General features: G+C 42.3%; 1 protein-coding gene across 1 annotated transcript in view; it reads left to right on the top strand.

Annotated features, from left to right (window-relative positions):
- LOC106602762 (alpha-1A adrenergic receptor) overlaps positions 1–16,077 on the top strand; it is a 32,420-nt gene extending 16,343 nt beyond the window's left edge. The window contains exon 2 of the mRNA XM_014195602.3: positions 14,175–16,077. Coding sequence (XP_014051077.1) covers positions 14,175–14,785 — 611 coding nt within the window. The 3' untranslated portion in view covers positions 14,786–16,077. The remainder of the gene's footprint in view (positions 1–14,174) is intronic.
- Positions 16,078–16,542: the final 465 nt, after the last annotated feature.

The following is a 16,542-nucleotide window of genomic DNA, read 5'->3' as shown; positions in this document are numbered from 1 at the left end:
TGCCAAAGAACACTAAGGTAATCTGCCTAAATGACTACCGACCCGTAGCACTCACATCTGTAGCCATGAAGTGCTTTGAAAGGCTGGTCATGGCCCACATCAACACCATTATCCCAGTAACCCTAGACCCACTCCAATTCGCATACCACCCCAACAGATCCACAGATGATGCAATCTCTATTGCAATCCACACTGCCCTTTGCCACCTGGACAAAAGGAACACCTATGTGAGAATTCTATTCATTGACTACAGTACATCTCAGCGTTCAACACCATAGCTAAGGATCCTGGGACTAAACACCTCCCTCTGGCACATGGTCTATGAACTGAAACGCAAAACGACGCCGGATTCAAAACATAGAATTGTTCAATTTAAATTATTGTACAAAATTCTTGCAACCAATAGAATGTTATTTATATGGGGGATACAACCTTCCCAGCTCTGCAGATTTTGCTGCGAAGAGGCAGAATCATTACATCATTTGTTTTAGTACTGTCCACATGTAACTTGTTTTTGGTCACAGGTCCAGGAATGGCTGAAGAATTGCAACATTTACCTGGAGCTAACCCTGCAGATAGCAATACTGGGCTTTCTGAAAAGTCATAGTCAATCGATCAATAATATAGGAATACTTTTAGCAAAATAAAATATTTTCAATTTACATTCTCTAGAGAAATGAGAATAGAAAGGTTCAGAACTTTTGTGAAACATCACAGCACAGTTGAAAAATATATGGCAAATAGAAATCCAATATGGATGGTGTTAACCTCTTGACGTTACCCTACGATAGGGGGCGCCACAGCGCATTTTGGAAAAAAATCGTGCCCATTGTCAACGGCCTACTAATCAGACTCAGAAGCTAGGATATGCATATAATTAATACCTGTGGATAGAAAACACCCCAAAGTTTCTAAAACTGTTTGAATGGTGTCTGTGAGTATAACAGAACTCATATGGCAGTCAAAACCCCGAGACCGATTGAACCAGGAAGTGGAATTCTGAATTGTGGACTCAACTTCACGTCGTTGCCTATTATTCACACTGTGAGATATCGTTCATTGAGCACTTCCTATTGCTTCCACAAGATGTCGCCAGTCTTTACAAAGTGTTTTGAGCCTTCTACTGTCGAAACTCAGTGAATGAGACGCGTTGGAAATTGGTCACAGGGGGAGGGCCATCACCATTATGACGCCGGCGGCCCTGTCTACCCCCACCTTTGGAAACGTTTTGAAACACAATGAAATCATCCCCCTCGAATCTTATTGGCTCTCTTGTTGAAACAGGCCCTGAAGATTTATGTTATACAACGTTTGACATGTTTGAACGAACCTAAATGGGAAAAAAAAATAAAAAATTGAAACGGCTGTGGCGCGCACGGCAGAGTAGTTGGATACACCATTCAAACGTGCTAACAACAGCAAGCTAATGGAACATAAAGGATGGACTTTTTCGACCGAAAATACATCTGTTGTGGACCTGGGATCCTGGAAGTGCTTTCTGATGAAGACAACTAAAGGTAAGGGATTATTGACAATATTATACAACATTAGATGTGATATGCGATTGTTCCAAGATGGCGCCGAGCTGTATTTACTAGCTCATTTTCTGAGTATCGCATCCCCTTTTATCGCTAAGTGTGATTACCCAGTAAAGTTATTTTTAAATCTGGTATGACAGGTGCTTTCAAGAGATATTCATCTATAAATCTTAGAATGACAATATTACATTTTAAACATGTTTTCGAATAGTAATTCAGTAAATTGTAGCTCTGTTTCCCCGGATTGCATTTGACGGGAAAATAGTTAGTCAACGTCAGACGCCGATGTAAAATGCTGTTTTCATATATAAATATGAACTTTATTGAACAAAAGAATGCATGCATTGTGTAACATGATGTCCTAGGTGTGTCATCTGATGAAGTTTGTAAAAGGTTAGTGCTGCATTTAGCTGTTTTTTTGGTTATTTGTGATGCATGTGGTTGGTCGGAAAATGGCTATGTTGCTGCTTTTACGATGGACTCCTCTAACATAATCTAATGATTTGCTTTTCCTGTAAAACCTTTTTGAAATCGGACGACGTGGGTCGATTCAGGAGAGGTGTATCTATAAAACGATATGAGACAGTCCTATATTTGAAAAAAATATATATTAAATTTCGTTATGCTAATGTCGCTAGGAGTTTTCCCTGGATTTTGATCCCGCTGACGGGACGAGACGCTGAAGAGAGATAGATGCTAGGGGTTGGATGGAGCTAAAGGTTGGGACAACTAATAATAACAAGATAACTAATATAAAACATACTGTGCCCGTAAAGTGTATATAGGTTAAGAACTTTTTTGAAAGAACACAGTTTGAAAGATATGGCAAATAGAAATCAAACCGGATGGACATCAGAAATAGAATGGGAGAGGTTGAGGGTAGAGGAAGGAAAGAAGTAAAAACAAACAAAGTAGAACTATTGTAAAATAGACTGTATCCATAAAATTTATATAGTATGTATAAGCTGGAAATACAGGCTTAAGCGTTGTTGTTCACTAGGGTTGGTAGGTTTGGAGGGTAATAAAGGAAATATATATATTTTTAAAGTTATGTAAATATATGTATGTACTGTATATGTATTTATATGTATGAATGTATGTGTAAATGTATTTATTTATATGTATGTATATGTATGTATATGTATGTGTATGTATGTATGTATGTATGTATGTATGTATGTATGTATGTATGTATGTATGTATGTATGTATGTATGTATGTATGTGTAAATGTATGTATGTGTAAATGTATGTATGTATGTATGTATGTATGTATGTATGTATGTATGTATGTATGTATGTATGTATGTATGTATGCATGTATGTATATATATTTGCAAAAAAAGATATTGGGGATTGGAAGTGATGCAGACAATTACATTGATGGAAGCTACAATCTATCTGCAATATTAAAGCTGATCTACCCCCTAAAATAAATGTTTTCTATCCAAAGTATCTAAGTATCATATGGCCCAGCAAGATCCATCAGCCAGACCTGTAGGTGACTCACCCCTAGTGAGTGGCGTCTGTCAAAGCTTGCACAACACTCACACAACACTCATTACACTGTTGCACAGTCCTTTGTAGCCCTCTCCACTCAAGGTTTCAATTACAAGGCATAGATTCATAGAACAATGACCTTTACTTTGAGTGTCGTCTTCAATAAAGTGATCCTCTCCCCCAACACTACACCACAGTTGATTGACAGGTAGCATATTAGAAATGGCTGACATACAGAGTAGCATCCGGTAACACTTAACTTAAAGCCTGCCATTATAATGCTTTATAACCTTTTATAAGCATGTACTGTATGATCCATTATAAGTCTTACTATGCATTATAACTGTATCATAATGCATTATATCTGCTGGTTTTAAGTATTACAGAGATTCTCCTGGAAGTAGGAATATTACCGCTGAGACATCACCAGCTCCTCACACACTTAGAAGTTTAATAACCTACATTTTTCAAAGCATTCAATTTGTCGCTTTACAGTGCCTTCAGAAAGTATTCACACCCTTGACTTTTTCTGCATTTTGCTGTGTTACCGCCTGTATTTAAAATGGATTCAATTGTGATTACTTTTGTCACTGGCCTACACATTATACCCCATAATGTCCAAGTGGAATTATATTTTTAGAAATGTCAGTAAGTATACAACCCCTTTGTTGTGGCAAGCTTAAATAAATTCAGTAGTAAACATTTGCTTAACAAGTTAGATAAATTGCATGGACTCACTCTGTGTGCAATAACAGTGTTGAACATAATTTTTGAATGACTACCTCATCTCTGTACCCCACACATACAATTATCTGTAAGGTCCATCAGTTGAGCAGTGAATTTCAAACACAGATTCAACCACAAAGACAAAAGAGGTTATCCAAAAGAGGTTATCCAGGTTATCCACAAAGAGGTTATCCAATGCATAGCAAAGGAAGGTGCCTATTCGTAGATGGGTAAAAATAAAAAAGCAGACATGAAATATCCCTTTGAACATAGTGAAGTTACTAAATACACTTGGGATGGTGTATCAATACACCCAGTCACTACAAAGATACAGGCATTCTTCCTAACTCAGTTGGAAAAACCGCTCAGGGATTTCACCATGACTTTAAAACAGTTACAGTTTAATGGCTATGATAGGAGAAAATGGAGGATAGATCAACAACATTGTAGTTACTCCACTATACAAACCTAAATGACAGATTGAAAAGAAGGAAGCCTGTATAGAATAAAAGTATTCCAAAACATGCATCCTGTTTGCAATAAGGCAATAAAGTAAATTCAAATTCACCTTTCAGCAGGACAATAACCTAAAACACATAGCCAAATATACACTGGAGTTGCTTACCAAGACGACTTTGAATGTTCCTGAGTGGCCTAGTTACAGTTTTGACTTAGACTTAAAATCTATGTCAAGGCTTGAAAATGGCTGTCTAGCAATGATCAACAACCAACTTGACAGAACTTGAAGAATTTTTTTAAATAATTGACAAATGATGGAGTCATTCATGATTCACCAAACTATATTTTGAAAGAGGAAGCAACGTACTTTAAGCATATTTTTTTATTTCAGTTCCTCCATCTCCACTAACTGAAGTTAATTGAAAGGATTATTTTTTTTATTAATAGTGAAAAATGAACAGCTATACAGAAAGACTCACTGATGCCTAATCACAGAGGAGGAACTTCTAGATGCAATTAAAGCGTTCAAGTCCGGGAAAACTCCAGGGCTGGATGGCATACTGTACCAGTTGAGGTACAATACCAGTCAAAAGTTTGGACACACCTAGAAACCAGATATTGTACAATCCAGGTGTGCAAAGCTCTGCCAAAACTGATTCTAATATGTATTGACTCAGGGGTGTGAATACTTATGTAAATGTGATATTTCATATTTCATTTCATTTTCAATAAATGTGCAAAAATTTCTAAAAGCATGTTTTCACTTTGTCATTATGGGGTATTGTGTGTAGATGGGCAAAAAAATCATAATATTTAATCAATTTTGAATTCAGATTGTAAGACAAAATGTGCAATAAGTCAAGGAGTATGACTACTTTCTGAAGGAACTGTAGGGCTGGGACTATGTGAACTCTTTTAAACTGTCACGACTGAACTTTTCAAAACCATATCCTCACAAAAGACTAAAACAAAAGAAGCTCCACATAAAAGAGACTCCACAATCTCCTAAAAGCAGCTGAAGTACTATAAAGTAGTTCATCATCTCCCGCTGCTGATGTGGTCATGGCAACAGCGGCGATGTGTCAAGGCAACAAGCCAAATCAACCCAGGCATTTCCTAAGCAGCATATGACTTGTGACTACAATCGGAAGTCTTCGCTCAAAGTTGTCATTTTGCCAATTAGAATCAATACACAACAACTTTTTTCCATGATGCGTTGCGTCTGATAGTTCATTTTAATGCTGTGTTGTTGTGCTGAACCAGTCAGCAGTGAAGCCTTTGGGACGAACAGGACCAAAGGGACATAAAGCTCTCCTTCTGGCAAATGTAAATTGGCGTGACTCATTCTTGAAACACGATTCCTAGCTCCACACCAGATGAAAGCCAATCTCAAACTGGGCAGATGAGGGCAGACTAGGGGAAGGGTGGTATGGAGTTGTTTATATGATTACATACCCCCTGCGGCAAAGTTAGAAGTGTGTGCATGTGAGTGTGAATAATGCATCTGTGTGTGCTGTATACACAACAGACCTGGGTCAGAAATCTTTTCAAATACTTTGAACGTTCTCTTGAATCTGCCTGGAGTGCCAGATGGGCACACTTCAGGAACTATTTCATTGGATCCATTGCGCCAGGCAAGCTCAATAACAGCAAGTAATAGATTTGAAAGATTTTAAACAGTCTTCGAACTATTGTATATTTCCCCAAAACTGGCAGAAAAGAGGATGTACTGTATACAACACACTGACAGTTGTATCTTTGTTTCAACATCAGCCTTCTACATAAAGTACACAACACTAATAACGAGGAAAAACACAGCAAGCCTCAAACAATGAACCACCAGTTAGTTTCACTCTGTCTACATCACCCACCTAATGATACCGTGGCTTCCTGTGAGGCCTCTCTAACAACAGTACAGTAGTAGCCTAATGGGCCTCATACATCTAACAACAGTACAGTAGTCTATAATGGTGTCATCAGTCAGATCCCACACAGGGGGTCACAGGGGGTCTTCTGGTTCTTTTAAGGAATATTTATGTACAGTAATGCCCCAAACACCCTACTTGGTGGTGGTGGGTTCCTCAGTGCAACACTAGCACACCAATTACCCATTGCACACAAGCACATGCAAACACACCAATTACCCATTGCACACACGCACACACACACACACACGCACACGTATTCACACACACACCCATCTTGTCCAAAGGAACGCGCTTTCATCTCAGAGACCTGATTACCCCCAAATTACCGCCATACTGGCCAAGAGAGGGGGCCTGTTGTGACCCTATGTCAGGTTGTTAAAGCTACTCCAGTGGGTGACGATGGGTGACAATAACCTCTCCTCTCCTCCCTCACTGCGCTACCTCCCTTCATCTCTACTTGCAAGTGTCCCTCTCTTTCGTTATTTATAGCTTTGCTACTGATATAGTGCCTGTGAAGCCGGAGCAACTCTGACAATATCTCACTTGCGTCTGAGGGAGTGTGTGTGTGTGTGTTTCCTCACAAGGATAGTAAAACAAGGAACATTTGGCCAACATTTCACCTGTCCCCACAAGTAAAAAGGCTATTTTAGGCTTAGGGGTTAGGTTTAGGGTTATATTTAGGGTTAAGGTCAGGGGTAAAAGTAAGGCGGTATGGTCCGGTACAGCGTCCCGGCAAAATAAATTGTGTGGTTACGCCGTACCGGGTAAAACACAATTTAACAATGGCGCCGGAGAAGAAGTGTCACGGTTGTCGTAGGGTAGAGTGGACCAAAACGCAGCAGGAATATGTGCACTCATCTTCTTTTATTAAATGGACAAAGAAGGTAAACCAAAACAAACACGTACACAAAAAACACAATGACGAATAACAGGCCGGTAAGGCAACAAAGCTATACCCAGCACAATCTCCCACAAAAAAAATCCCATGAAAACAAACTAATTATAGGACCTTCAATCAGAAGCAACGATAACCAGCTGCTTCCAATTGAAGGTCCAACCCCAATAAACTAAACATAGAAATAGACTAGACTAGACAGAATATAGAAATACACTAACATAGAACAGTGCCCAAAAACACCGGAATACATCAATCAAACACCCCTCTACATAGACACACACCCCGAACCACATAAACCAAATACCCCCTGCCACGTCCTGACCAAACTACAATAACAAATAACCCCTATACTGGTCAGGACGTGACAAGAAGGCTGACTTTTTACGTGTCCCCAACCGATTGTGTTTTTTTGTTTGTTTATTTGCGTTGTTTGTAACTTATTTTTTAACTTATTTTGTATATATTGTTGCTGCTACTTATAACCGATAATAACTTAGGGACATCAGGACTGCGATAACTCACCATGGATTGGCAGAATCCTTTTTTCCTCTAACGAGTCTGATGAGTAGGACACGAATGATATACTGCTTTCTTGGGAATAGGCCCAGATCCCAGGGATTTGCGTGAAGAGGAGGAGGAGAAAAAGGGGCCAGAGGGCGGGCTGCCTTCTGAGAATTCGTAGGCGATCGAATAAACCCCCACTTCCTTCCATTCTGCTAACAAACGCGCAATCTTTGGAGAATAAAATCGATGACCTACACGGAAGATTGAACTACCAACGGGACATTCAAAACTGTAATATGTTATGCTTCACGGAGTCATGGCTGAATGACGACAATATCAACATACCGCTAGCGGGCTGATTATATGCTGTACCGGCAGGATAGAACAGCGGCTTCTGGTAAGACAAGGGGTGGCGGACTATGTATTTTTGTAAATAACAGCTGGTGCACAATATCTAAGGAAGTCTCGAGCTATTGCTCGCCTGAGGTAGAGTATCTCATGATTATCTGTAGATCACACTATCTACCTAGAGAGTTTTCATCTGTATTTTTCGTAGCTGTTTACATATCACCACAGACTGAGGCTGGCATTTAAGACAGCATTGAATGAGCTGTATTCCGCCATAAGCAAACAAGAAAACGCTCACCCAGAGGCGGCACTCCTAGTGGCCAGGGACTTTAATGCAGGGAAATTGAAATCCGTTTTACCAAATTTCTATCAACATGTTAAATGTGCAACCAGAGGGGGAAAAAAACTCTGGACCACCTTTACTCCACACACAGAGACGCGTAAATAGTTCTCCCTCGCCCTCCATTTGGCAAATCTGACCATAATTCTATCCTCCTGATTCCTGCTTACAAGCAAAGATTTAAGCAGGAAGCACCAGTGACAAGATCAATAAAAAAGTGGTCAGATGAAGCAGATGCTAAGCTACAGGACTGTTTTGCTAGCACAGACTGGAATATGTTCTGGGATTCTTCAGATGGCATTGAGGAGTACACCACATCAGCCATTGGATTCATCAATAAGTGCATTGATGATGTCGTCCTCACAGTGACCATACGTACATATGCCAACCAGAAGCCATGGATTACAGGCAACATCTGCACTGAGCTAAAGGCTAGAGCTGTTGCTTTCAAGGATCGGGTCTCTATCCCGGAAGCTTATAAGAAATCTCGCTATGCCCTCGGACGAACCATCAAACAGGCAAAGCGAGTCAAAGCGGGCATAGCGGGATTTCTTACACAGGACTAAGATCGAATTGTACTACACCGGCTCTGACGCTCATCGAATGTGGCAGGGCTTGCAAACCATTACAGACTACAAATGGAATCTCATCCGAGAGCTGTTCAGTGACACAAGCCTACCAGACGAGCTAAACTACTTATATGCTCGCTTCGAGGCAAATAACACTGAAACATGCATGAAAGCACCAGCTGTTGTGGAATACTGTGTGATCACGCTCTTCGCAGGCGATGTGAGTAAGACCTTTAAACAGGTCAACATTCACAAGGCCGCAGGGCCAGACGGATTACCAGGATGTGTACTGCGAGCATGTGCTGACCAACTGGCAAGTGTCTCCACAGACATGTTTAACCTCTCCCTGTCCGAGTCTGTAATACCAACATGTTTCAAGCAGACCACCATAGTCCCTGTTGATTCTGTACCGGTACCCCCTGTATATAGTCTCGCTATTGTAATTTTACTAATGCTATTTAATTACTTGTTACTTTTATTTCTTATTCTTATCCGTATTTTTTTAAACTGCATTGTTGGTTAGGGGCTCGTAAGTAAGCATTTCACTGTAAGGTCTACACCTGTTGTATTCGGTGCATGTGACTAATAAAATTTCATTTGATTTTACATCACAATAATGAAATCAAAATGACAAGAAAACTGTAGGCTATTACGCCAATGTACTTGGAACATGGTTCGATGAGAACACTGAAATTTCGCAAAGGCAGGGACAAGTAGCCGACACCAAGGCATGCGCGGACAGCAGTGGACTTGTAAATTCTGGCCTAATGACAATCGCCAAATGTCATTACACTTTTTGGTGTTTTGTTTAACCGCTGTCTCTTTCCATTGACCACTGTTTATGATGCTAGTAATATGTTGCGAGTGGATGAACGTGCGCGGGTAGCATAGTAAAGGAGCCATTTGAAGTGATTATTTGACAATCATATGAAACCATGACTGGTTGTGTTTATGCCACAATAAAAGGTCATACATGTTGATGAGGCCCACAGAGATCCTTTTGAATTAATACGGATTCTATATAAAATTATATGATTAGGAGTATAAAAAGAAACATGCAAGTGTGTGCACATAGGAGGTCCCATTCCGCGAAGAAATAAATTCAACTTTCACCCCTGGTTAGGGTTAAAACTAGGGTTAGGGGTTAGGTTTAGAGTTAGGATTTAAGGTTAGGGGTTTGGTGTTGAGGTTTAAAGGACATTTTAACCCCCGCAACATCAACATATGTTCAAATGGGGCGTTTCTATGTTTTGTAGTAAAAAAGATAGAGGGAGACAAGTGTTTCCAATGACATGGTGTGCCTTATGTGATTTTAACCAATTATGAGTAGGCATTGCCTACTAATTAATTGCCTACTAGTTGGTTTATGATGTCATTGTAAACACTTATCTTCCTCTATCTTTTTTAGTACTAAACATAGAAAAGCGCCATTTTCACATATATTGATGTTGGGGTGGTGCTGGAGAGGACGAATATGAAATTTAAAAAAATGATATTTCCCTTAAAGGTTAAGGTTAAGCGTTAGAGTTTGGTTCAGGGTTAGGGGTTAGAGAAAATTGGACTTTGAATGGGAATCAATTGTTTGGTCCCCACAAGGATAGTAAAAACAAACGTGTGTGTGTGTGTCCGTGTGTGCGTGTGTGCCACGTCAGCTCCAATCTAAACTAAACTGCCCACAGGTCCCTAAGGAGAGGGCTCAAGCCAGGGCAAGGAGAGATGAGGGAAAGGAGGGCCGGTCAACACCGTGGCGGAGATGAGATGAGATTAGGGATGTGGGGGCTGTACAAAGCATTCCTCTCCACTGAAACATCACTACCAAGAGAGTTTTCATCTATATTCTTCGTAGCTGTCTATTTAACACCACAAACCGATGCTGGCACCAAGACCGCAGTCAACAAGCTATATAAGGCCAAAAGCAAACAAGAAAATGCAGTTCCAGAAGCGGCGTTCCTAGTAGCCGGGGACTTTAATGCAGGAAAACTTAAATCTGTTTTTACCTCATTTCTACCAGCACGTTACATGTGCAACCAGAGGAAAAAAATCTAGACCACCTTGACTCCACACACAGAGATGTGTACAAAGCTCCCCCACCATTTGGCAAATCTGACCATAACTCTATCCTCCTGATTCCTGCTTAGAAGGAAAAACTAAAGCAGGAAGTACCAGTGACTCGCCCAATACGGAAGTGGTCAGATGACACGGATCCTTCAGGACTGTTTTGCTAGCACAGACTGGATTATGTTCCGGGATACATCAAATGGTGGGATTTATCCGGCTTCATCAATAAGTGCATAGATAACGTCATCCCCACAGTGACCATATGTACGTATGCTGCCCACCAGAAGCTATGGATTACAGGCAACATCTGCACCGAGCTAAAGGCTAGAACTGCCAATTTCAAGGAGCAGGACACTAAGCCGGACGCCTATAAGAGGTTTTGCTATGCCCTCTGACAAACCATCAAACAGGCAAAGCGTCAATACAGGACTAAGATTGAATCCTACTACACCGGCTCTGATGCATGTCGGATGTGGCAGGTCTTGCAAACTATTACAGATTACAAAGGGAAACCCAGGCGCAAACTGCCCAGTGACACGAGCCTACCAGACGAGCTAAATGCCTTCTATGCTAGCTTCGAGGCAAGCAACACTGAAGCATGCATGACAGCACCAGCTGTTCCAGACAACTGTGTGATCATGCTCTCCGTAGCCATTGTGAGTAAGACCTTTACACAGGTCATGGGGCGTGTACTCAGAGCACACCCGGACCAACTGGCAAGTGTCTTCACAGAAATGTTCAACCTCTCCCTGACCTAGTCTGTAATACCAACATGTTTCAAGCAGACCACCATAGTCTCTGTGCCCAAGAACACTAAGGCAATCTGCCTGAATGACTACTGACCCGTAGCACTCACGTCTGTAGTCATGAAGTGCTTTGAATTGCTGGTCATGCATCACATCAGCACCATCATCCCAGAAACCCTAGACCCACTCCAATTTGCATACCGCCCCAACAGATCCACAGATGATGCAATCTCTATTCAACTCCACACTGCCCTTTCCAACCTGGACAAAAGAAACACCTATGTGAGAATGCTATTCATTGACAACAGCGCGTACGGCCCTGTACATCACTGGGGCCAAGCATCCTGCCATCCAGGACCTCTTTACCAGGCGGTGTCAGAGGAAGGCCCCTAAAGATTGTCAAAGGCTCCAGCCACCCAAGTCCTAAACATTTCTCTCTACTACCGCATGGCAAGTGGTACTAGAGCGCCAAGTCTAGGTCCAGAAGGCTCCTTAACAGCTTCTACCCCCAAGCCATAAGACTGCTGAACAATTAATCAAATGGCTACCCGGACTATTTGCATTGACCCCCTTTTTTAACTCTGCTGCTACTCGCTGTTTATTATCTATGCCTAGCCACTGTACATATTACCTCAATTACATTGACTAACCTGTACCCCAGCACATTGACTCGTTTCTGGTACCCCCTATATATACTGTAGCCTCGTTATTGTTATTCTATTGTGTTACTTTATTTTACTTGAGTTTATTTCGTAATTCTTTTCTTAAAACTGCATTGTTGGATAAGGGCTTGTAAGTAAGCATTTCACTGTAAGGTATTTCACTGTTGTATTCGGGCTCATGTGACAAATACAATTTTATTTGATTATTCTCGACTGTGTTGGTATGTGTGGAAACATGATAATTCCTTAGTGATGTGGACACCGCGGAACTTGAAGCTCTTGATCCACTCCGCTACAGCCCTGTCGATGTGAATGGGGGCGTCCTCGGCCCTCCGTTTCCTGTGACTTTGAGGAAGAAGTTCTTGTCGTGGCACCACACTGCCAGGTCACTGACCTCCTCCATATAGGCTGTCTCATCACCGCCGGTGATCAGGCCAACCACCATTGTGTCGTCAGCAAACTCAATGATGGTGTTGGAGTCGTGTGTGGCAATGCATTTGTGGGTGAACAGGGAGTACAGGGGGACTCTGTAGGCACTCCTGAGGGGCCCCTGTTTTTAGGGTCAGCGTGGCGGATGTGTTGTTGCTCACCTTCACCACCTGGGAGCAGCCCGTCAGAAAGTCTAGGATCAAGTTGCAGAGGGAGGTGTTAAATCCCAGTTTCCTGAGCTTAGCGATGAGCTTGGAGGGCAATACGCTGAGCTATAGTCAATGAACAGCATTCTCATGTAGGTGTTCCTCTTGTCCAGGTAGGCAAGGGCAGTGAGGAGTGCAATAAAGATGGAGTCATCTTTGGATCTGTTGGGGCTGTATGCAAATTGAAGTGGGTCCATGGGTCTGGGATGATGGTGTTGATGTGGGCCATGGCCAGGCTTTCAAAGCATTTCATGGCTACAGATGTGAGTGCTACAGGCCTTTAGTAATTTAGACAGGTTTCCTTGGCGTTCTTGGGCACAGGGACTATGTTGGTCTGCTTGAAACATGTAGGCATTACAGACTGGGTCAGGGAGAGTTTGAAAATGTCAGTGAAGACACTTGCCAGCTGGTCAGCACATGCTCTGAGTATACTCCTGGTAATCTGTCTGGCCCCGCGGCCTTGTGAATGTTAACCTGTTTAAGGGTCTTACTCACATCAGCTATAGAGAGCGAGATCACACTGTCATCCAGAACAGCTGGTGCTCTCAGGAATGGTTCACTGTTGCTTGTCTCTACGCGAGCATAGAAGGAATTTAGCTCGTCTGGTAGGCTTGTGTCACTGAGCAGCTAGTGGCTGGGTTTCCCTTTGTAATCCATGATAGTTTGCAACCCCTGCCACATCTGACAAGCATCAGAACCGGCGCAGTAGGATTCGATCTTAGTTCTGTATTGACATTTTGTCTGTTTGATGGCTTGTCAGAGATTGTAGTGGGATTTCTTATAAGCACACGGATTAGTGTCCCGCTCCTTGAAAGTGGCAGTTTATGGCCATATACAGCTGTTTATGGCCCTATACAGCTTGTTGAGTGCAGTCCTAGTGCCAGTATCGGTTTGAGGTAGTAAATAGACAGCTACGAAAAATATAGATGAAAACTCACAGGGTAAATAGTTTGGTCTGCAGCTTATTATGAGGTATTCTAACTGAAGTGAGCAAAACCTAGAGACTTTCTTAACATTAGAGATTGCGCACCAGCTGTTGTTAACAAAGAAACACACACCTCCCCCTTAACCTTACACGAAGAAGCTGCCGTTCGGTCTTGACGATGCATAGAAAAACCAGCTAGATGTCTCATTTCAGGCCAATTCTTGTCTTACACACAAAAAGTCAAAGTTTAAAAATGAAGAGAGATGAAAATGTCTAGCACATAAGTTATCTTAAAGATTATCACAGATCCTAACGCCTCTCTCCTCTGTCCCCTCCCAGGCTCCTTCTTCCCGGCACTGAAGCCATCTGACATGGTCTTTAAGGTCATCTTCTGGCTGGGCTACTTCAATAGCTGCATTAACCCTGTCATCTACCCATGCTCCAGCAAAGAGTTCCAGCGCGCCTTCACCCGCCTCCTCCGCTGCCAGTGCCACCGCCGCCGCCGGGTCCTGCGGCGCTTCTACAACCAGCGCTGGCGCACGGCCGTCAAGGGCCACCACCACCAGGGCATAGGTGGCAGGGAAATGGATACTATGGGTATCGGCAATGCCAGGGTAACAGACTGCCGACCGGGGTACACCATCAACCACGAGTCGTGCGGGAGCTCGCACTACTACAAGGGTACTAAAGGACCTTCACTGAGTTTTAAAGGGTGGAGCCTGTTCCCGCCGCTACAAAAGTCATCGTTCCAGCTCAAAGAGAAGATGAACAATCTGTCGAATAAGATTAAGGGAGGTCCGGGCGGGAAGGGAGGCGTTACGGCCCCCGCCCTGGCGAGGACTGAGCTAGACACGGTTTCCATGGGGATTCACAACGATGTCGCCGAGCAGAGCTGCTATCAGATCTATGACCTCACAGAGCGCTACGGCCTGAAGGAGACAGACATCTAGATTCTTGAGGGACAGACAAAGGGAGTGGCTAATATGGATGGCTACTGTCATAAAATTGCTTAACCTTCTTCAATGACATTTGCAGTGACGCTGCAAGTGAAAGCGCTTGATGGTTGCCATTGGGGTATCAACATGGGGAATAACCAATATAATTCCGCCATAAAACACCTAGATGGGGTTTGCCGTTGCAAACCAGAAAGAGGTAAAAGGAAAGTGCTCTTTTCCAATTGCGCCATGGAATGGAATGCGGAAATTCCCCAAAAGGTAAGATCGGAACATGGTTATCATGGGAACATTTGACCAGCAAACAAACAGGACTGAAGGAACATTTGTCTGCAGAGAGTTGTTTGGACATCGATCAAAGGATTGAGTTAATTTGGTCTGGAAATGGCCCACTTTGATCCAAGCACAAATTGCTCCAAAATATGATATCAAACCTTAATGATTGTATCGTGTTTGTTTCATTTTGTTGGATGGAGATTGAAGTGAAGTGGAATGGAACGTTATTTCTTGGAGCTGCGTTAAAAAGACAAATACAGAACAATAAATGGGTATGGAAAAGTCACTTTCTGGACAGGTGGCAAGATGTCAAACTGACTTCTCAATGATAGGCTGGGTTCATCGGCAGCCGGTCACTATGTCCTTTGAGCATTCTCACGCTCAACTCCAAACAGCTCAACCCCTACAACCAGCAGTAACATGGAGACACTATGAACCTCCATTTTACCATAACCTACAGACAAACACCTCTTTTCTAGGGTATCAGACCATCCAGCTTAACTTAACACAATGTAGCTGGGCACAGATGTGTGTTGTCTTAACAGAGCAAACACATATAACAAAGTGAAAGCCACTGACTTGAATGACGAAACCATTGCACAGGACAATTTCGGGATGATATGGGTAAACATAGGGTAATGTATGGGTAATTATAATTGTATCGGATTATTTTGCTAAGTGAATGAGTGAAGTGAACTGTGAATAACTGACATGAGCAGACCTCTGTGAAATCGCATTATAAAAGTGATAGGTCACGTTCAGACTGAAAACAATGTTTGGACCAGTTGAATAAGTATCGTGGTGTATTTACCTTAACTGCATTCAGAGCCAGAGAGAAGAGAGGTCATTTATCTTTTGAAAGGACAAGGATTGACAGAATCAAAGCCTTGAACCCATTGATTACAGTATTTGTCTGTTCTTTGCATTGCCAAAAAGACGCTTTGGTTTTGTTTGTATTTGCTGATGGTTCAATGACGTCTGTCAATGTCAAGCTAATAAAATGGGGAAAAATACCACTTTTTTTATTTTATGTCAGTTCTGGAGGGTGGCCATGGTCGGTGCAGGCTTTTGTTCCAGCAATAACGATTCAACTGAGGAACTAGCGAAACCTTAACTGACTGTATCAGGTACATTATACGGTAGCTAGGTTTGGACAAACTACACAAGACCAGTAGTGGCGAATCTTGGTGGGGCAAAAAAAAAACAATGTGGGATGCATGCCAGCCAAGCCACTAACAACACATCACAACACTAAACAATACATGAATTGCACTATAACAGTGACAAACGGTGCCCACAAACTGTTAGGGCCTACATAAAGCTGTCCCAACAGCAGTCCCAACACCTTTCCACCTCTACACCTGGCTTTCAGCAGAGCCTGGTGTGGCAGCGAAACAGTTCATTCAGCCTCATTCACTGACTTGCTTAAACAAATGTGGTTTCTACTGACAATTGAGATGTGTAAACTATGGCATAAG

Source organism: Salmo salar, chromosome 04 (genome assembly GCF_965601325.2).
Source record: "Salmo salar chromosome 04, fSalSal1, whole genome shotgun sequence".
In the NCBI taxonomy this organism is placed as follows: Eukaryota; Metazoa; Chordata; class Actinopteri; order Salmoniformes; family Salmonidae; genus Salmo; species Salmo salar.
This window is presented reverse-complemented; position numbering and strand designations above follow the sequence as displayed.